General features: G+C 38.5%; 3 protein-coding genes and 1 long non-coding RNA gene across 6 annotated transcripts in view; 3 read left to right on the top strand and 1 right to left on the bottom strand.

Moving 5' to 3' along the window:
* amotl1 (angiomotin like 1) overlaps positions 1–1,038 on the top strand; it is a 29,991-nt gene extending 28,953 nt beyond the window's left edge. Inside the window, exon 12 of one of the 2 annotated variants that reach the window (XM_084126884.1) lies at positions 64–1,038. In XM_084126884.1, coding sequence (XP_083983010.1) covers positions 64–167 — 104 coding nt within the window. In that variant the 3' untranslated portion in view covers positions 168–1,038. The remainder of the gene's footprint in view (positions 1–63) is intronic. The other variant, XM_084126885.1, reaches the window with a different exon arrangement.
* Positions 1,039–5,100: 4,062 nt separating this feature from the next.
* her8.2 (hairy-related 8.2) lies at positions 5,101–7,233 on the top strand. 2 transcript variants are annotated; one of them, XM_084127497.1, is made up of 4 exons: positions 5,101–5,227; positions 5,319–5,414; positions 5,561–5,636; positions 6,410–7,233. In XM_084127497.1, the coding sequence occupies exons 1-4, from the start codon at positions 5,162–5,164 to the stop codon at positions 6,742–6,744; spliced, it is 573 nt and encodes a 190-aa protein (XP_083983623.1). In that variant the 5' UTR covers positions 5,101–5,161; the 3' UTR covers positions 6,745–7,233. The 2 variants fall into 2 exon arrangements, with proteins under 2 accessions (XP_083983623.1, XP_083983622.1); XM_084127496.1 differs by having other exon boundaries at positions 5,558–5,636.
* Positions 7,234–12,471: 5,238 nt separating this feature from the next.
* Positions 12,472–14,196, top strand: her13 (hairy-related 13). Its single transcript, XM_084127475.1, has 4 exons — positions 12,472–12,670; positions 12,775–12,861; positions 13,031–13,112; positions 13,190–14,196. The coding sequence occupies exons 1-4, from the start codon at positions 12,593–12,595 to the stop codon at positions 13,558–13,560; spliced, it is 618 nt and encodes a 205-aa protein (XP_083983601.1). The 5' UTR covers positions 12,472–12,592; the 3' UTR covers positions 13,561–14,196.
* Positions 14,197–17,792: 3,596 nt separating this feature from the next.
* LOC311090558 lies at positions 17,793–20,440 on the bottom strand. Its single transcript, XR_014607903.1, has 3 exons — positions 18,982–20,440; positions 18,811–18,884; positions 17,793–18,180 (listed from the first exon to the last, which is right to left on the bottom strand). It is a non-coding gene; the product is annotated as an uncharacterized lncRNA (long non-coding RNA).
* Between the last annotated feature and the right edge of the window lie 685 nt (positions 20,441–21,125).

Below are 21,125 nucleotides of genomic sequence, written 5' to 3'. Positions count from 1 at the left end.
GTATCACTGAAAAAAAAAAAAGGTTTGACAAAAAAATAATTTTCACCCTGTGTTTATGTGCAGAATGTCCACCCAGACAGGCTAAAGCCCTAGAAGGTCGAGCACCGCTGAGCAGAGGACAGAAGATGCCCCTGCCTGACCTAGATCTGGTGGAGATCCTTATATGAAACAACAACCCTGCAAATAACATTCCTACAGACAGGACAGCACTTCTGAGAGAGGCGAGAGAGAGTGAGGGAGTGAGGAACAAAGTGTGAGTGAGGGTGGTAACATAAGGAAAGAGATTATGTACAATAATGCAATAGATCACAAACAGACAGACAGAAATGAGATATTAAGAAAACAAAGGAAGCGCAAAGTAAAAGCTGGAATTCAATATTGTGCCTCCAAAACACTGAATTTGATGGTTGATTCCTGAATTCTATTTTCTGTCCATTTTTCACCTTAATGGCATTTGCCCCAGCCTGTTTACTTGCATACTCAATGTCTTAAGTTCCCTTCTGTCTTAGTTCATCAGCTGCCTCATAAGTTCCACAGAGCTGTTTATATAATTCAGAGAAATACTTTGTGTGATTTTTTGTTGTTGTATGGAATTGTTATGTGTAAAACTAAATGATTGAATGCTGTTGATCTTTTTTTAGTTTTGTGGCAGACTTGCGGCGAATAAGCTCGTTATAAATTTTACAGCAATAACTGCTGTTTTGCATCGTGTGTTTTAATTGCCTGAAAAAACACATTTAATTGAGTAAAACTGTTCTTTGGCTGGGAATATTTTAGACTCTGCACTGCTAAAATGCTGAATGGTGAAGTTGTCAAGGGTCAATATCTACTGTATAATGTTTTGAATCCAAAGACAATTGCATGATTGATTGATTGTTTTCTCTAGAAGTCATTTACCTTAGTTTTAAAACTGTCTTACCCATTTCTAATTTAATAATTTGTTGTGGTTTCCATTCTCCAAATCCATTATAATTTTATTCTTTTAATAGCTCTGGTAATCAAATCAATACAATAAAAGCACAGTGTTCAGTATTACAGATTTATTTATTTTTTTTTGTAAATGAGATATTTTACTAAATCGTATATACACACACCTCATTATCAAATACCACATTCTCTAAGGAAAAACTGCAACAGAAACCTTTACACAGAGCTTTTAAAACCAACATATTTAGTGAGAAATCGCTCACAAAGAGAGTCAGTTATTTTACACAAATTAGGCAGCATGTAGACAAATCATCTGACACTCAGTTTATACATTTTGAAAAGAATAAATAATATAAGCAGATTGTGCAGAGATACAATATGTGTGAAACATGTCGAATTGTACCTTTTGGTTTTCAGCTAAACATTTTCTGTTGCCAGGTAGAATAAAATTCTCATATTTAAGCATGGGTAATACACTGATCGGCCACATCATTAAAACCAGCTTCCTAACATTGTATAGGTCCCCCATGTGCTGCCGAAAACAGCTCTGATGCGTTGATGCTCTACAAGAGTCCTGCAGTATCTGGCACCACAACATTAGCAGCAGATCCTTTAAGTCCCGCAAATCCCGATCAGATTTGTTGGTCCAGCACATCCCATAGATGCTCAGTTAGACTGACAAACTGTGATACACTATGTATTCTGACACCTTTCTATCTTGGACAGCATCCCCTTTTTCAGCAATTTGAGCTACAGTAGCTCTTCTGTGTGATCGGACCAGCCTTTGATCCTTACTTGCATCACTGAGCCTTGGGATCCCATGAACCTGATGCCAGTACATCAGTTGTCCTTCTTGCACCACTTTTGGTAGATATTAGCTACTGCATACCAGGAACACTACATAAGACTTGCTGTTTTGGAGATGCTCTGACCCAGTTGTCTAGCCATTATTATTTGGCCCTTGTCAAAATCTTCTGACTGGTCACTTGCTGCCTAATATATCATTGACAGGTGCCAATGTAACAATATTATCAATGTTATTCACTCCACCTGCCAGTGGTTTTAATGTACGTGTCTGATCAGTGTATGGTGGGAGCAATATCATCATTCATGATAAAAAGTGAAGCATTCTCGTATGTGCACTACTGTAAATGCTAGAAGCTAAGATTGTTCTATACAGTGTTGTGTAAGTTATTCTAAACAAGTAATTAATTAAAGCATCTTCAGCAGTGTAATTAGATTACTGTACTAATTACTCTCTAAAAGGTACTGCATTACTTATTACTAATTTCTTTCTTAATCCCAAACAAACCTCAACCAGCTGAACGTACAAGGACAGACATGAATCTGATCTTTTAATTCATTCAAATAAATAATATAAAATTGCATACATTTTTCTTGAACTGACCAAAATATTTAAAAGCAGAAGGTTACATTAAAAACTTTTTTATCATGCATATTTTGATGTTAAATTCACTATTGTGTCTATATACAATTGTTCTATAGTCAATAGTCAGCAGTATTTAATGCAGTTGCATCAGACAACTAATTTAATGACTTAAAAATGAAGAGTAATCCTTTACTTTACTTTTTCAAGGGAAAAGGAATTAAATTACAGTAATGAATTGCTTAATTACACCCAGCACTGGTCCTATATAACTACATGGGATGTGAGGTCTGGGCTCATCTGCTGTTTCTGTGAGGGTGAAAACAGCTGAGCAAGAGCGTCAGATTGATTTTGACATTGGTGTGGACATAATCTGAATTCTACAGTGTTACAATGTCCATCAGAGGCCCTGGGGCTTTTAATTTGGGGGCCGCATGCTGCATTCTGCAAAAATGAATACTAGTAGACCCATATGTTCTCCACCATAAAACTCAAGATATCGGTGCAAAATGCTCCTGTTTGAGTTCTTGTTTTCATATATGCTGTTTTCATGAATATCAGGATACCAGGACAACTGCAGTAGATGTTATACAACAGTTCAATAATAAACAAGAATTCATATAATTCAGAAGTTAATATTAAGTGACTAAGAGCATTTTTGACACAATATTGTCTGTTTTGCTCTATAATATATAATATTTGGAAAATAGTTCAAAACAAAGCCACAGCAAAAATTTTGTAAACCTGTTAAAATTTTCAATCTGTTCTTCATATAAAGCGATCAAGTCTCTTCAGAAAATTTGGACTAAACCGCTCGATTCATATGGATTAGTTTTACGATGTCTTAATGAACTTTTTAGTCTCAAAGGAGGGACAGAAATCTCTCAAGATTTCATCTTTCAAGTGTTCCAAAGATGAACGAAAGTCTTACGGGTTTGGAACAACATGAGGGTGAGTAATTAATGACAGATTTGTAATTTTGGGGTGAACTATCCCTTTAACCTTGCTTTCTAGAATACCCCTGGTCACCATATTATCCCATTAGTGAATAATTTTACATTTTGTGCTATGAGGACTAAATTATTGGCATAATTATGCACATGCTAAATTTAAATCTATATGTTAAAATGTAAAAGTAGATGCAGATTGTTTTTAATAAGGGGCATCTTCCCTATTGTCTCACATAGGCTATACTCAAGCCAGCATGCAAGCCAATCGCCGACAACAATACCAATAACTGAGGTTAAATCTTAAAAAAAAATAAAAATACATTTCTGAGTATAGCCATTTAAGATTTATAACCATTTAATTCATCATAAAAAACTAAATAAAAAAAAACTGCATGCTTAAAGCATAAACCATGCTTCTGCTTTATCATGTCACCAGATGATGTCACCATCCATAACATGTCACAGCACAGCACAAGTAAACGAATTCCTTCAAAATATGGGAGCAAGTTCTAATTTTAGGGGGGTCAAGCAATGCGGTTCTATTTGGTTCTTACGGACGGCCAGAGGCAGTGCTTCCCCCTGGCGGTCATCCAGAACTCACACTTGTGATGAGTAAACAGAGCCGTGTTTGCCATTCTAAAATAGCACTGACAAACCAATGGAACCTTGTTAAAAAACTAAAAAAACGTTTTTTATAAAAAATAGAAAAGGTAATTGCGACTTTTTATCTCACAATTCTCACTTTTTCCCTCTCAGAATTGCGAGTTATTATGTCAGATATTTATATGCCTATTTATCTGAGAGAAAATGTCACTCTTTTTTTCCTCAGAATTTGACTTTAATACTCACAAATACTCAAAATTCTGAGAAAATAAGAATTGTGAGATATAAACTCGCAATCGTGAAATAAAAAGTCACAATTATCTTTTAAATAGTTTTATTCCGTGGCGAAACCAGCTTCCATACAAACGTTACAGAGAGAAAGCTGTGCACCTGCCTACAGCTCTGCGCTGGCCCTTCCCCTCCTCCCTCTCCTCCCTCTCCTCACTCTCCTCACACCGGGTCACTCTCATTAGCTGTGGATCAATGAGTGCTTTTGTCCGGTGGAGTTTCCCACGTCTGTGTGCTCTGCTGGCAGTCGCGTGGCTCTAGTCAAACAGATCAGAGACTAATTCACAAACATCTGCCCGTGGTCGAAAGCCCTCTGACATCTGCTCACATTCACTGCTGGAGGGTGTAGCCATACAACTTATGGCTTACAGTCTTCCTACTCAGGCTCTTTTCTAGACTGCTCATTTCTGACTTATATTAATGCATGTATCAAAATGTCTTTAATATTTAGTAATTATATACAGCACATTAATTAGACTTTTTGTTTGTCAAACAATGCCTGTTTATCTGTCATTTACTTCAGCCATATTACTGGGGTCCTGCCTACTGGCTCTGTGTACCTCTGGGATTGGATTTGGTTTCGTTTGGGTCTGTTAAGGACAGGGCATGAATACGCTCTGGGTCTCAGGTGTTTGACTGTAACCATACACACATCCTGGGAATGCCGAAGCACCTTGGAGGACCATCTTGGGTTTTCATGTGACACACAAAACGTGTTGTTTCTGTGTGCAGAACGCCTCTAGGCTGGACATCTGTTGTTTGCTTTGAGTGGGACTATGTGTGTGTGTGTTTGGGGGCTCATGCATTGAATAGAGGCGGTGACCTGTCATTTGTGAGTGATGGGAGCGAGCGTGTGGGAAAATATCTCAGGCAAAGAGCTTGTGCATTGAGATGCTAATGTCCCTCCTATAAATAAAGGGCATGCGCAGCGCGGAGGGCCTTAGAAACACCCAGCACTGAGACAGGAGTGAGTGAAACAGGCTTTACTGCACAGAAGCCAGTGGAGATGACTGCTACCAACCTCCAACAGAACGCAGGCCAAAGGCACATCAGCGCCAAAGAGGAGAGAAAGGTACTATACAAAATGTTCTTGAGCATATAACTTAACCTAGACTAAACCTACTTTCCTCTTGTCCTCTGACTATTTTTGGTCTTTTGTTCAGCTACGGAAACCCCTCATTGAGAGAAAGAGAAGGGAAAGAATAAATCACTGTCTAGATCAGCTGAGAGAGACGGTCGTTGGGGCTTTCAGGCTTGATGTAAGTTAAAATGCATGTTTTAAAGTTCATTCTTGCATGTTACAGATTATAAAGATAAAAATGTTTGTTTAAACCAGGTAATCTTACGTGTCAGTGCCACCAGACTCATCATAAACTGCTTTTCTTTTTAAATAATTAAACAGCAGTCTAAGTTAGAGAAGGCTGATATTCTTGAGATGACGGTGAAACATTTGCAGAACATGCAGGGCAATAGAGATTCTGGTAAGTAAATGTCATTTGCAATTTGAAATAGCCATAGTTATTTAGTAGTGTTTTAGTTTGTACTGTATGTTTTGTTTTGTTTCACTGCATTGAAATTGAAAAGTGAAGTTTCCCAATTCCAATTGAAACATTGGTTTTCTGGATTACTGTCATGGAAAAGACTTAAACGGATAGAACAACAAAACCACAAGAACAATTTCACTGATTCCTTGATTTCATTGGTGAAGCCCAGGGCCCATATTTATCAAGCTTCTCAAAGTGCCATTTTAGTCTGAACTGCTGTGAATTCATGAAATTTACTCCTCTTTTCAAACTTAAGTATGAAAGTAAGTTATCAAATTTCTTAATGCTAAGAATCACTCTTACTCTCCCAGTTAAGACAGCTCGAGAGGTCTCTCAAGTGGTTAGGAGTTGCCAGTAGGGGCTTGTGATGCACTGAGGAGACAGAGACGAGCGCAAATCTTTCAGGAGAGGAAGAATGTTTTGAAAGTTTGAGACGAGCAGTTAATCAAACGGAATTGTTTATATAATGTGCAATTTATAAGCGAAAATGTGATACGCACTTCATGGCGTGTAATACCCACGCACCCCACACCAATAATCCTACCCAAACGTATAATACGCACGTACCCCACAAAGTGTTTTAAGTGCAACTTTAGGCCAACTCTTTTTTTACTCTTAAGTCAATTCTTAGCAGTGTTCTTGGGAGTAATTCTCAGAGGCTTGATGAACAATTAAAAATATTTCCCCATAATCTTTCCGTCTCCATTCAGACCCCGTTCTGGATGCAGAGGCCCAACAGAGGTACAGTACTGGGTATATCCAGTGCATGCAGGAAGTTCACAATCTGCTACTTTCTTGCGACTGGATGGACAAAACCCTGGGGTCCCGTCTGCTCAACCACTTGCTCAAATCTCTTCCTCGATCGGCTAAGGACCGCCCTCAGCTCCCCAAGAACTCCCCGACAAGTGATGAGCTGGACAGTCCAAAAGCCTGCCCGCCTTCTCCGGTCTTGTACGAGAGGGCCGTCCAGTCTCAGGATCAGTGTTCTTCGCCCATGAGAATGAGCCCTCATCTCTCAGTTCTAGAGATGTGGAGGCCCTGGTGAAATGTCTGTCATTTTAACAGATGGTGTCTGCATGTATGTTTATGTAGTGCATATGACTTGGACATTTGTATGTACCGTTTTGTACGGATGTTGACCAAGAATGTATATGTGTGAAGTATGCTGCCAATTTCAGTGTGAATTCACACACAGTTTCTGCTGACTGTGGTAGAGCCTCCTCTAATATGTATCTTATAGATATGTTTCACTGCACTCGTGTGTGTGAGGTGGATCTAGTCCAGAATAGCTCCCATTTCAGACCCTCTCGACTTCCTCTCTGAAGTAAAGCTACTGTAGCCTGCATTGTAGAAGGCCCCTATTAATAATTGTATTTATTTAATTAACACTATATATTTTCAATGAAAGAATTGTCAGTGTTAGAATCCTTTTTTTAAATTAAACATTCTTTATCTACTAATTATATGTAGCATTTGAATCCCTATTACTTATGTTCTATGTACAGTTTTTAACAATTATTAATAAAGAAGTGGTTTGTAACATATATAGTCATTTCTTTATTTCTTTTGTTTTCTTTTCTTTTCTTTTTTTAACCCAATTTACCTTTTCACATACAAACAGTCTTCGTAGATTTCTCACCATAGGACATTTTTTGGTGGAGACTGATGCAGAATGTAAATCAATATCAAACCAATACAAGATTTCTGCAGGCATTTGTGAATTTTGTATATTGAGATGTGAGAATTGGAGAGTCTAAAAAACTGTTCATCTCTTCTCCTGTTGTGTATGAGAGGGCTGCCCACCCTCAAAATCACTGATCTACTGATCCCCCTGATATATGAAAATAGTTTTGATAATTAATGAGTCCAATCACCAACACGGCACTTGTCAAATCAACGAAACAACAGCTTCATAAAAAGGCTGTTTATATTTTATATAGACCATTATTGACATTTAGAGAGCCCCATTTCATAACATCTTACCAATCTTACCTTCTTACCAATGTGTAGACTAGAGCAATGTTGTCCTCCACTCCATTATTGAATGTTAAGACATACCTAATTTGGATTTCATCAACACTGCCAAAAGATGAAAGTTTCTTTTCACTTGTTTGGATTGAGTGGTTACCTACAATGTACTTCAAATAAGACAAACCAATAACAAGTAATCTAAATCTCTCTCCAATTCCATATAGTTTTTTTTTATTCGCTTTGGCACTATTTTCATCAAAACTCTTACAAAAATCCAAACTGATCTCACTTGTAATACAGCTAGTCATTCTTTTAAAACCTGATCTCATGCTTCACATTTTCAGTCCACATAATCATTGTTTCAAACACAAGATGATTGCATTTGTAATGAGAACATTAGGTTTAATCACCAAAACACAACAGTATGATCTTCTTTCAATTTAGTACTTTTAACAATCAGTTTATGATGAGTGTATGTGAAGTTCCAGCTCAAAATACGAGACAGAACAGGTTTAGTTTAGTTTAATTACGGTCATCTTGCTTTTATGACATGCTGTTGCATTTGTGTTACGTACTGTATTGCAATAAAGGTGAAAGGAAGGATGCGACAGCTTGAGCAGACTCCCAAATGTATGAATGATCATCCTAGACTGGATCCTGTTTGTTTAAATGTGTATTCTCTTCTGAACGCATGTGTTAGATTTGTAAGAATATTTGCAACTTCACGCTAACACTAGGCACACTTCTTATTCTTTTTCTTAAAACTAACTTCTTTACCTCCCCCTTCTACTAAGCATCTCTAAAGGCAGTATAAGAAATTACAATACAAGACACAGCATTTCCCCTCTTTGTAAAAGCGTTCCTCTAAACTGAACCATAAGTAAACATGTACTCAGCAAGCTGCTTCAGGCATACTTCAAACATCGATCTCATGTCCTCAAAGCCAAAGTTCAGTCTCTGTTGGAAAAAGGCACATTGGAGAAAATCTCCACAGAACGCAGCGAGTCAGGCTTTTACAGCCTCTATTTCTTCGTCTCCAAGAAGGATGGTGGCCTCAGGCCCATCCTCGACCTCAGAAGTTGGAATTGCGCTCTCATGAGACGGCCCTTCAGAATGCAAACTTTCAAACAAATCCTTGCGCAAATTCACCCCGGGGATTGGTTTATATCAGTGGATCTGAAAGATGCCTATACTTTCACATCGAGATAGCACCCCATCACAGATGCAAAAACTCTGATATGAAAATTCTTTCAAATTATCGCCCAATCTCAAATCTTTCATTCCTGGCTAAAATCAAAAGGGTGTGGTTGCGGCCCAATTAAACATACACTTAATTGAAAATAATCAATTTGAGCCTCATCAATCTGGGTTTCAGAAATTACACAGCACTGAGACTGCGGTGGTTAAAGTCACTAATAGCCTCTTCTCATTCTCTTGGATCTTAGTTCAGCCTTTGACACTATTGACCATGCACTGTTACTTAATTGTCTTGAAAATGTATTTGGTTTGTCAGAGACAGTTCTTGGCTGGTTTAAGTCCTACTTCACTGACCGATGTTAATTTGTTTTTATGGGTGGCTATAGGTCCAAAGTTGGTTCTGTTCATACTGGTGTCCCACAGGGGTCAGCATTGGGTCCCTTACTTTATAGTATGTATATTTATCCACTTGGTCAACTATTAAGATCTCTTGACCTTAACTATCACTTTTATGCTGATGATACGCAGATTTATATCCATTCAAGACCGGGTCAGCAAGTGGACTTTGTGCATCTTTCGAACTGTATGGCTGAGATCAAGATTTGGATGTCTAATAATTTTCTGTCTTTAAATGGCTCTAAAACAGAAGTAATGCTCCTTGGCTCCCCTCATCAACAGCGAAAGGCTGGGTCTCTTACTCTATCTGTTGATGGTGTTGCCTTGGAGTTTCAAAGCAAATTAAAAAATCTTGGTGTCATATTTGATGGCCACTCTGTCATTTGTCTTTTGTGCAGAATACAGTTAAGACATCCTCAGAAATATAGCACGTTTACGTCCTATGTTGTCCTTCTCAGTTGCTGAGAGGTTGATAAACTCTTTTGTTTTTTGGTCTTCTAGCTGGGGTATCAAAAACCTCAATTGACAAACTTCAATATCTACAAAATGCGGCTGCTAGAGGGGGTCTGGGGTCAGGGCTAGGAACCATATTACCCCTGTCTTGGAGTCTTTGCACTGGCTACCTGTCAGCTACCGTATTCATTTTAAAATCCTTATGTTGGCATATAAGGCTTTGCATAATCTGGCTCCTCAATACTTTAATATCTAATAATGCCTTACACACCACGTCGTAATCTGCGTTCCTCTCAAAAGTGGTCTCTTGGTTGTTCCCAAGACGCGGCTTCGTTCTAGGGGTGATAGAGCAGTTTCTTCCGATGCTCCTAAGCTTTGGAATTCTCTCCTGGCCGACATCAGGGAAGAAAATACATTAGTGACTTTTAAATCTCTTCTCAAAACATTTTATTTTAGGATTGCTTTTACTTGATTATTAGTGTGTTGTTTTCTCTGTTGTTATGTTTGCCTGTAAAGCGCTTTGAGAAAGCAACTTTTTAAACTTTTTAACTTTTACATTAATATTATCTAGGAGACTTGGGTTCCAGGGTCAACTTTGGCAGGAGCTCGCTGCTCCCCGGCCACTGGATCTCGTTCCTGGGGGCAGTCTTCGACTCAGCGCAAATGAAGGCTTTGCTGACGCCTATGTCACAGCATTGGCACATCAACCAAATGGACGTACTGGCTCTGAAGTGGCCGGGGCGGTGCCTTTACGCCTTCTCTCCTGTAGCCCTGCCAGCAGCTCCATGGCCCATACCACTGAGAAGAGACCTCCTATGGAAAGGTTACGTTTAGAACGCAGGTGAAAGAGCTGTAAGAGTGTACATTGAGCTCTCTGGCCAATATCGGCAATCAGAGCAGCTGTTTGTCTGCTTCGTAGGCTGAAGGGCTGCCTTTGTTGCTGAAATAATTACAGTAATACAGGCTACAGATGCCACACTGGAAAATACATTAACATTACCTAACTTATGTAACATAACTGTTCATATCCATAATGTTTGTAATAGTATCTATTCAGTGTGTTATCAAAATAATAGACAAATGTTTTAAACCGAATGGAAAGAGATGCAAATGAAAGGTTTGATAGTAAGAGCTTTATGAAAGGCAGTTATTGTGAATGAAATGTTAAGATGAAACCTTTCAGATGTCGTGAAAAGGATAAAATTTGATTTAGTGTATTGTACAAACACAATTGAAAATATGATGAAATGTTTGAAAAAAGTGCACTTTTGATGATTTGTTGTGATGTTAATACTAAGTTTTGAAAATGTAACACCTGCTTGTGGAAATTGCACCAAAGCAATAAAACAAAAAAACAAAAACTGTAATTTATTTTTATGCGAATATTTACTTCTTATAATGTAGGTCAAACCTACATTATAAGGTAGATTAGATTAGTAGACTAATGATATTTTCATATGATTATTATCACCTAACCCTACCCATTAACCTGTGAACATCACTAAATTTAAAGGGAAACATCCAGTCACATTTATGACACTTTTGTATAGGTCTGGTGACAAGTCGGTGTTTGACGTTTATTTTTCATTCATTTTTGAGTATATTAGTCAACGAATCTGTACACACAGCTCCCTTCCCCCACCGTGTGTCCTTTTATATAGGTTTTTATTTTTATTTAGGATACTTTTCAATCCTCTCTTAGCACTAATCTCTATTTCCAAAAAATAAAAAAATAAAAAAAGCTTATATGTTTTTAGTTGTTTTGATTATTTTGTGTTTGTAAAATATCAACATCTAAATTAATGAATTATTGTCACAGCATTGCTAAACTATTACGCATTAATGAGAATTTGGCAGGATAATTGTGCTTAATTATCAGAAGAATAAAGTAACAATCCCAAAAATCGTCATGGTCAATTTTACAAGTTTATAGTTTTCTTTATAATGTTGTTTCGTTTTTGTTTGTTTGTTTTTAATTTTATTTGGAGTTTGGTTTTAAAATGTTACCTGGACATGTTTTCGAAATAGTCATGATGAATGTTGAATGATGTCTATTCTGTAGTCAGACAGTCGAGAGCAGCATCGGGCGCCAGATGATCAGTTGGACACCTGTCGCTCCCCCCTAACTCCCCCTCTCTCTCCCTCTCTTTCCTCTATTGTACTCGACCCTGCCTGCGCGTGCAGCTGCCAACTGACTCATTACGTTACATCCGCGCGACCCCTGACATCTGCGAGCGCAACTCAATTTTGAACAGATTTCTCATGAACTTAAAGGCCCTTTTAAGTCTAAGTACATACCTCTTATGCATAAATACCCAAAATTGACCATTTGCTAAATTAAAATAATGAAATTATTATTCTTAATGAAAAAAAAATCAGGTAGGCTAATTAAAGAAAGAGCATGTGTGTAGAGAGAGAGTAGGTGTGTCTAAAAAAATGGCATAAAAAGAAAAATACAAAAATGCGTGCAAAACACATATAATGGATATATAGCCTACTACATAACGTAGCCTATATAATGAATTATTTGTATTCTACAGTCATGTTAACAAGACTCATTAGAGCGTTTGCCGAATAGAAAGTAAACCCTAACCAGGTTTATAAACAAAAGGAATTGAGTTCTGCAGCTTCGGTTATGTGCGCTCTCGGAGACGGAGACAAAAGCGCGCGCGCCGATTGGCTGGAGCGAGCACGCGAATGTTTCATTCATATGCAAACTAGCTCATATAAAACCCTCACTCTAGCCTCACATCGCTAAACTACCAGCCCCGTTTGGTTTGTACACAAAGCACAATAGAGAAGACCCAATATTGCGTCTTTCCTCAGCTTTATTTCCCGGAGCGAGCGGTTCCGGACGGCGGCGCACCCGGTTCGCAATGGCCCCCGCGGCCAGACTCAGAAACGACCTCGGTGTGGAGGACGACGCATATTATGCCGCTAAAGGTGACAGAAAGGTAAGGCCATTTTGCGTTGTTCTTAAATGGCAAAAAAAAAAGAAAACGGAAGTTTGTGGTATGCTTAAACACACACCGCATGGATTGTATGTTTTTCTCCTTAGACTCGAAAACCAATAGTGGAGAAAAAGAGGCGAGCGCGCATTAATGAAAGCCTGCAGGATCTCAGGACTCTGCTCACAGATAACGATGTAAGTTTATCTCCTCTTTACTGACAGTCAGTGGATAGATAGACAGACAGACAGACAGACAGACAGACAGATAGATAGATAGATAGATAGATAGATAGATAGATAGATAGATAAGATTCTCACCTCACTTTATAAACAATATTGCATATTTATCTCACTTTTCCTTCAGTTGCAGACAAAGATAGAGAACGCAGAGGTGCTTGAACTAACAGTGAGACGAGTTGAGAACATCCTACAGAACCGCTCTCAGGGTAAGATGAGCCAACCTCAGTTGCAATACTCAGTTGCGATTGTTTGCAGTGTAAACGACTGTGTGTCTGGATTACAGAGGCTGAAGCTGTGAATCAGGAGGCCAGCGAGAGATTTGCAGCGGGTTATATCCAGTGCATGCATGAGGTGCACACCTTCGTGTCCACGTGTCCCGGGATCGACACCAAGCTGACCTCGGAGCTGCTCAACCACCTGCTGGAGTGCATGCCCTTAAACGAGGAGCACCTTCAGGAGATGATCCTGGACCTCATCTCAGAGCCGTCCTCCTCCAGCGGGGAGTGTGTGTCCGACCTGTCCTCAGCACTGTCCCCGTCCCCGTCCAGCGAGGATCCGTGCTCCGACCTGGAGGAGACCGAGAGCGAGAGCGAAGCAAGCTCAGCCAACTCCTCCAGCATCACACACTCCGAGTTCATGTGGAGGCCGTGGTAGAAACACTTCTTCACAGATCACAAACCTTCCCTCTTCAGAATACAATCCTGTATTGGAGCAGATGCTGGGATTCTTTTGTCATGATTCAGATTCTCATGAGGAAATGGCTAGAGCTTTAGGATTTATATACGCGCATAAGCAGGATATGACATCATCCTACGGAACAGTATGGAATACAGAACGACCCTGACATATTTCCAGATGCTTTTCTTCAGAAACAAGATGACTATAAAAGCTCATTTAGAAGTGAATTTTAGATTGAACTGCCTTAAAGTGAACTGTAATGACTTATATAGAGTTTTAGTGGAGAGAAAGATTTGTTTTGTGCCTTTGTAGACCTATAGTTAAAAAACACTAAAAGTCACACTGAGAGACTGAGTAGATTAAGTGTAGTAGTCATAAAGTATGTTTTTAATATTGATTATGTACTTTAGTGATTATAAATATTAAAATATATATATTTTAATTTAATTGTACTGTAAGTGTCAGTTCATGTTTGTAGATCACAGCATTGCAGTACTGCAGTGTCCAGTATATAGATGTCTTATATTTCATGTTTATGCTCTTATGAAAATGTCTTTTGCTTTTGTTAATAGTGATTGTGAATTTATTTGTTTTGTATTAAAAGTTTGTCAATGGGCTAGGTGTGAACACAGTAATTCATGTATTTGTAATGAAGTTTGGGTTGGATGCCCCCTCAGAATCGGGACAGAAGGTTCATTAGAAGAGTCAGACTGTGTGTCTAAGATTAGGACTGTCTGAAGGAACCGGATTATGGATGTAACTGATGTAATTGTTCTCACCCCTTTTCAATTAGTAAGATCAAAACTGAGGACGTTGAAGGGAGGAGAATGCATGTGGATTTTTAACCATACGGTTACATATTAAATCATTATAGTTTTATGGTACATTATATACACTTTGATGTGTATATTTATAAACCTGAGCCCATGTAGCTTAAGAAACAGCTATTGATTAGTTTTAGTTTTTTTTGTGTGTGTCAGATTTTAAAAAGTTTTGGGGAAAGTTACTTTCATTCTGAATTGCAGAATAGGACGCAGGACAGAAGAAAGTTCAACACTTCAGCAATAAAAACAAAAAATGAAACAAATGTGATGTTTATCTAAAGTCATTTTTGCTTGGTACGGTTGAACTGGATCATGGAAGGTCAGCGGCAAAGACAGTGGTTAATAAAATGAGATTAAAAGCATATTTCTATTATTTAACATTTAATTATTGCAGGTTTGCATAATCTTCTGAGTTTATACATTTCACTGTTTTTATTCATTTTGAGTGAGATGAGTAAATGCATGTTCACATTAGTCTAGAACTACAATAACCATCATGTTCACACAGCGTACACACAACGTCTCTGTCTGACAGCTCTCTAGTCCTCGTGTTGAGAGAAATCGGTCAATAAATGGGAAAACAAAATAACTTGAGTTACTTATTTAAAAAAGAAACTCAGATATTTTGTTGTAAATGTAAAAGTAATGCGTTACTTTACTAGTTACCTGAAAAAAGTAATCTGCTTCACCGTTTAGAAATGACATTGGGCCATAGAGGGCCAATAAAATGTTAAAAAGATTGATGTATATCAGTGACATAATGTGATGTGGTCAGGTAAGATTGCAGATAAAGTGTTTCCAGAGATTCTTGATGGTTCCTAAGTCGAAGAAACAAAAGAAAGCCCAGAACATTTGAATAATCCTTAGAGTTCAGAGAATGCAAAATATTGAAAAGAGATTTTAATTTTTACAGAATTTATTGCAAATGAATTAATTTAAAACAAAAATAAAGCTCATTCACGATTTGAAATTGCACTCAGAACGCATTAACAGATGTTTAAGAATATATTGAGTCGGGTGAGGGGTCAGCGAACTGTTGAGAGAACAGATGGTGATGAAAACGGATCCCTTGAGACCAAGAGGTTTTACGTCTCAACCAGCTGGTTTAGACTAAAGAAATAAAATAAGAATAAATAAGTAATACTTAAAAAAAGGGGGTCTGTTTGCCTTTTATGGACCCCACAGTGCTACTAATAACCATAACATTTAAACTATATATTAATTGTCATTTTTATGACACAGAGTGACACAGAGTGTGATAGTGAAGGGAGGGCATCCTTTCTCCTTTATAGTCTTGACTCCCAGAATGTTATCTTTCTAGGCCAATGATGATATTTCAACCACATGTGGAACATTCTTAGACGTGTTCATCATATTGTCTCCTTGAGTGGAGGCCCTCCTGTCATGTCCCAACACTCTTTACCATTCCAATACAATTCCATATTAGAATATGGTTTGTGTGTGCTCTTTTACTGTCATATGATGGTCACACACATCTTAAGTAAATATGACATTATTTTTTTAGAAGAGAGTTAAAAAAAAACAAGAAGAAGAGTAAAACAGGTTTTTTTGTTTTTTCACACAATGTTTTTTTGTGTGTGTGTTGTACTGTGTAGTAAAGTGGTTCTCAACCTCTCCTGCAGGGACCCCCTGACAGGCCATGTTTCTGTTTTAACCCTGAAATGGCACACCTGATTCAATTAATGAGTAGTTATTAGAGTAGGAAGAGTAGGAATTAGTCAATTAATCAATTAGTCAACTACTCATTAAGCCTTTAATTAATTGAATCAGGTGTGCCATTTCAGGGTTAAAACAGAAACATGGCATGTCAGGGGGTCCCTGCAGGAGAGGTTGAGAACCACTGGGTACATGAATGAATGAAAATGTGCCAATGTATCCATAGTTTCAGGGAGGCAGACTTAGAAGGTCATTTCCAAAGGTCTTCAGAGAAGTTGGAGAAAGCTGTGGCTGACTGTTTCCTGTGGAGAGATGCTAGATGGGAGAGCCAAATGAAAAAGTTATGATTCACCAGTACCCCATCTTGCTCTCGTATACAGACTTATAACCCTGCACATTCCATATCTGCTGTTAATAATGTGACAACTCCTATACCGGCAAGCCAATACGGTCAACGCTACCTATGATGTCTCTTATGGAGCTCCACAAACGAATATGCCTTACCCTCCAGTTGTTCCCAGTATCTCGTCCTTCTGTGGGAGACACCCAATCCGGCTGGAATTTCCTATTTTCGGGGAATCGTGCGAGACGTCGGACATGCTCCACTTCATCGAACAATGTGAAAATGATCTGGACATCAGGCCCCTTCCCAGTGTGGAGCTCATTGGCACGCTGAGTACGGTGCTCAAAGGACCTGCTCTGAGCTGGTGGAAGGTAACAAATGGCTGCTTTTATTCCAGAGGATTACCTCACTGAAGTCAAGTCATTTATTTATATAGCGCTTTTTACAATACAGATTGTATCAAAGCAGCTTCACATTGATAACACTAGTGCAAAATGCCTGTGCAAAATCAGTTTTTGTGTGTGTTTTTAGTAATTGTTAGTTTGGTGTGTTTGAGTGCTCATTGTTACAATTACACAGCAAAAGTTCAGTGACATTTTTATTTGTGCATGGTAGAAAGCACACAGTGAACTCCAAGAAAACGCTATGCTTGAGGAAACAGTTTGTGAATATGCTACTACAAATGATGGCCGTGAAAGAGACTGTGAACGCAATGAATAGGATATGTTTAGTTGGTGAATAGCATAGGCTACTATTACATAGTAGCGATAACGTTAAGCGCACCAGAATGAAATATAATATTCAGAATTAAACAGCATAGCTGACTTACAGATTCAGTTAACATCCACAAATGAATAAGCGCGTCGATTCAGGGAGCAGTGCAAAGTGCCCGTGCAAAATCAGCTTTTGTGTGTGTTTTAGTAATTGTTGGTTTCTTAGTAAAGAACTCAAATTACTCAAATTAATCAAAATGGATTTATCACGTTCTGGAACCAAACTATAATATTCAGAAGTAAACAGTGTAGCTGACTGAGTGTTTTATGTCAGAATGTTTATTTTTAAACCACAACCTTCTAAAAATGATATATTTAACAATATCTTTTGCATTTCTCATCCAAACAACGTCAAACTTGGCACTGCACTTACTCGTGCCCATAGCAAGACACCTGTCGAGTTTGAAATCAATCGGACTAATGGTTCGAGAGATATGCGAATAACACACACACACACACACACACACACACACACACACACACACACACACACACACACACACACACACACACACACACACACACACACACACACAGACACACGTTTCTGTAATTTATAGATAGATGAAAATAATACAACAAAGTTTGTTTCTAGAAGAAATTGCATCATCGTCCACCTTTAATAAGGCAGATCAATAATATTGTTGAATATTAAGTGTCCCCAACTAAGCAAGCCAAAAGCCAAGGCAACAGTGGCAAGGAACCAAAACTCCATCAGGTGACAGAATGGAGAAAAAAACCTTGGGAGAACCCAGGCTCAGTCGGGGGCCAGTTCTCCTCTGGCCAACGAACGAACAGCGTATGATTATGATCCAGGCAGCGTTACAGGTCAGAAGTCAGATTGGTCGTGTCGATGAGGCCTTCCCAGGGCTGATGAGGCTGGCACTTCAGGGATGCGTCATTGTTGGGTCCAGGTGCAGATCCACCATTTGATCTGGATACGGCCGGGGTCCATGTTGTAGGATGGTCAGTGCGTTGGCTAAACAAGCAGTAGAAAAAAACTGAAAAAAATCAGAAATGTCCAAGGAAAGTTCTTATTTATTCAGAGTGTCACAAATTCCAAAAAAACAAAACAAAACAAAACCAAACTGCAACATAGTCCAAAACAAAATGCAGGAAAACAAATTAACAAAAGGAATTTGTTCAAAGTAGGTCTCAAAACAACAAACAAAATCAACAAAACAAAGAAAACAAAACAAACTCAAGGGAAAGTGAATTACACAGTTGGCTACTGATCCAACCAAACACCCCTTCTCCCTTCCAAACATTTCATCTGTTCTTTTATAGTTTTAATCTCCTCCTTAATTTTCAAACTGTCCAATCCCAACTCTTCATTAGTTATTATCTATACATTTCATAGTTAACAATGTATTGACAACCTTACCATCTATACATTGAAAATGTCTCTTTACCAGTTACATTACCACTTAAAAACAACACATAAACATTCATGTCTTTGGGTCTAAATAATCTTAATAGCCCAACTCCTCCCCTTCAGGATGTCATATAACCGGTTTCCTGTTTGCGGCCCCTCCTACTAGGCATTTTCCAGGAACCGGTAAGACAAAGAGACATGCATATTAGTATTCAAACATTTGTTTAACCTCACCTTGTTGACTGTTTTCAAAGTTTTCCACTTTGAAAACGGTCACCATGGAATGTGCACCTTTCATGGGACTGACACTAAAGTAAAACAAACACAAAATAAAGTTTCTCACAAAACTGTTTTACGTGGTTCTTTAAGTTTGGCACATTTGTGCCACATCACAGTCCACCTCACTTCAGTAAACGGAGAGACTGGTTGACACTTCAGGACTGCGTTGTCGTCGCGTCCAGGTGCAGGTCCTTCATCGGATCTGGATACGGTCTGGATCCGGCGGAAGAGGAGAGACTAGTGGACACTTCAGGACTGCGTTGTCGTCGCGTCCAGGCGCAGGTCCTTCATCAGATCTGGATACGGCCTGGATCCGGCGGACTGCGGTAAACCTCGGTATAAACAGAGAGACTAATATTAGCGTAGACGCCATTCTTCTTATGATGTAACGAGTACATCAGGATTTATGGGAAGTGTTCCCGGTTCCGGCTGGCCTAATCTATGCAGCCTAATATGGAAGAGATGTGTTTTTAGTCTAGCTTTGAACTGACAGAGTGTCTGCTTCCCGGACAATGGTAAGAAGACTGTTCCAAAGTTTTGGTGCTAAATAGGAAAAGGATCTACCGCCAGCAGTCGATTTTGATATTCTAGGTATTATTAACTGGCCGGAATTTTGAGATCGCAATAGATGTGAAGGACTATAATGCGTTAAGAGCTCGCTCAAGTACTGCGGAGCTAAACCATTTAGTGCTTTGTAAGTAATCAGCAATATTTAAAAATTTATACGATGTTTAATAGGGAGCCAGTGCAGTGTTGACAGAACCGGGCTAATATGGTCATACTTCCTGGTTCTGGTAAGAACTCGAGCTGGTGCGTTTTGAACTAGCTGTAATTTGTTTATTAAGCGTGCAGGGCAACCACCCAGTAGAGCATTACAATAATCTAGCCTTGATGTCATGAACGCATGAACTAATTGTTCCGCATTTGTTAATGAAAGCATATGGTGTAATTTAGATATATTTTTAAGATGGAAGAATGCGGTTTTACAGATACTAGACGCGTGACTTTCAAACGAAAGATTGGTATCAAAGAGCACACCCAGGTTCCTAACCGACGACGAAGACTTGACAGAGCAGCCATCAAGTGTTAGTATTCTAGGTTATTACGTGAGGAAGTTTTTTGTCCAATAATTAGAATCTCTGTTTTTTCAGAATAAATTCTACTTTAAATACTAAAGTAGAAGGAAATTACTAGTCATCCAGTTTTTTATATCAGCTATGCTTTCCGTTAATTTTGTGAATTGGTAGTTTTCGTTAGGTTGTGAAGAAATATAGAGTTGAGTATCATCGGCATAACAGTGAAAGCTAATTCCACGTTTCCTAATGATATCTCCTAAGGGTAGCATGTACAGAGTGAACAGCAACGGTCCTAGTACTGAGCCTTGTGGTACGCCATACTGAACTTGTGATCGATGAGACATCTCTTCATTTACTGCTACAAACTGATAACGGTCAGATAAGTATGATTTAAACCATGCTAATGCAATTCCACTAATGCCAACATAATTTTTGAGTCTATTTAAAAGAATGTTGTGGTCAATAGTGTCAAATGCAGCACTAAGATCGAGTAACACTAATAGAGAGATACAACCACGATCGGATGATAAGAGCGAATCATTTGTGACTCTAATGAGAGCTGTCTCAGTACTATGGTACGGTCTAAATCCGGACTGGAAATCCTCGCAGATATCATTTCTTTCTAAAAAGGATCATAGTTGTGAAGATACTGCCTTTTCTAGTATCTTTGACAGAAAAGGTAGATTCGAGATCGGCCTGTAATTGTTTTTTTTTTAACAAGCGGTTTAATCATAGCCAGCTTAAAGGTTTTTGGTTCGTATCCTAATGACAAAGATGAATTAATGATATTAAGAAGAGGATCTATGACCTCTGGAAGCATCTCTTTCAGTAGCTTAGTCTGTATAGGGTCTAACATACATGTTGTCGGTTTAGATGATTTAATGAGTTTAGCGAATTCTTCCTCTCCTATAGCAATAAATTAATCGAATATTTCCTTAGGGAGACTATAATGCACTCCCTGATGTGATACTGTAGTAGATGGTTGCATAGTTATAATTTTCTCCCTGATATTATCATTCTTGTTAGTAAAGAAGTTCATAAAGTCATTACTGCTGTGTTGCTTGGAAACGTCTGAAGAAGACTGTTCCAAAGTTTTGGTGCTAAATAGGAAAAGGATCTACTGCCAGCAGTCGATTTTGATATTCTAGGTATTATTAACTGGCCGGAATTTTGAGATCGCAATAGACGTGAAGG

The sequence above is a fragment of the Abramis brama genome, assembly GCF_963993115.1.
Source record: "Abramis brama genome assembly, chromosome: 10".
Lineage (NCBI taxonomy): Eukaryota > Metazoa > Chordata > Actinopteri > Cypriniformes > Leuciscidae > Abramis > Abramis brama.
This window is presented reverse-complemented; position numbering and strand designations above follow the sequence as displayed.

Excerpts from the sequence above, each read along its gene's own strand:
- her13 (XM_084127475.1), top strand. The coding sequence starts at position 12,593 with ATGGCCCCCGCGGCCAGACTCAGAAACGACCTCGGTGTGGAGGACGAC. Across the intron at positions 12,671-12,774 it reads CCGCTAAAGGTGACAGAAAG|ACTCGAAAACCAATAGTGGA; the intron begins GTAAGGCCATTT and ends TTTTCTCCTTAG. Across the intron at positions 13,113-13,189 it reads CCTACAGAACCGCTCTCAGG|AGGCTGAAGCTGTGAATCAG; the intron begins GTAAGATGAGCC and ends TCTGGATTACAG.
- her8.2 (XM_084127496.1), top strand. The coding sequence starts at position 5,162 with ATGACTGCTACCAACCTCCAACAGAACGCAGGCCAAAGGCACATCAGC. Across the intron at positions 5,228-5,318 it reads GCGCCAAAGAGGAGAGAAAG|CTACGGAAACCCCTCATTGA; the intron begins GTACTATACAAA and ends TCTTTTGTTCAG. Across the intron at positions 5,637-6,409 it reads GCAGGGCAATAGAGATTCTG|ACCCCGTTCTGGATGCAGAG; the intron begins GTAAGTAAATGT and ends GTCTCCATTCAG.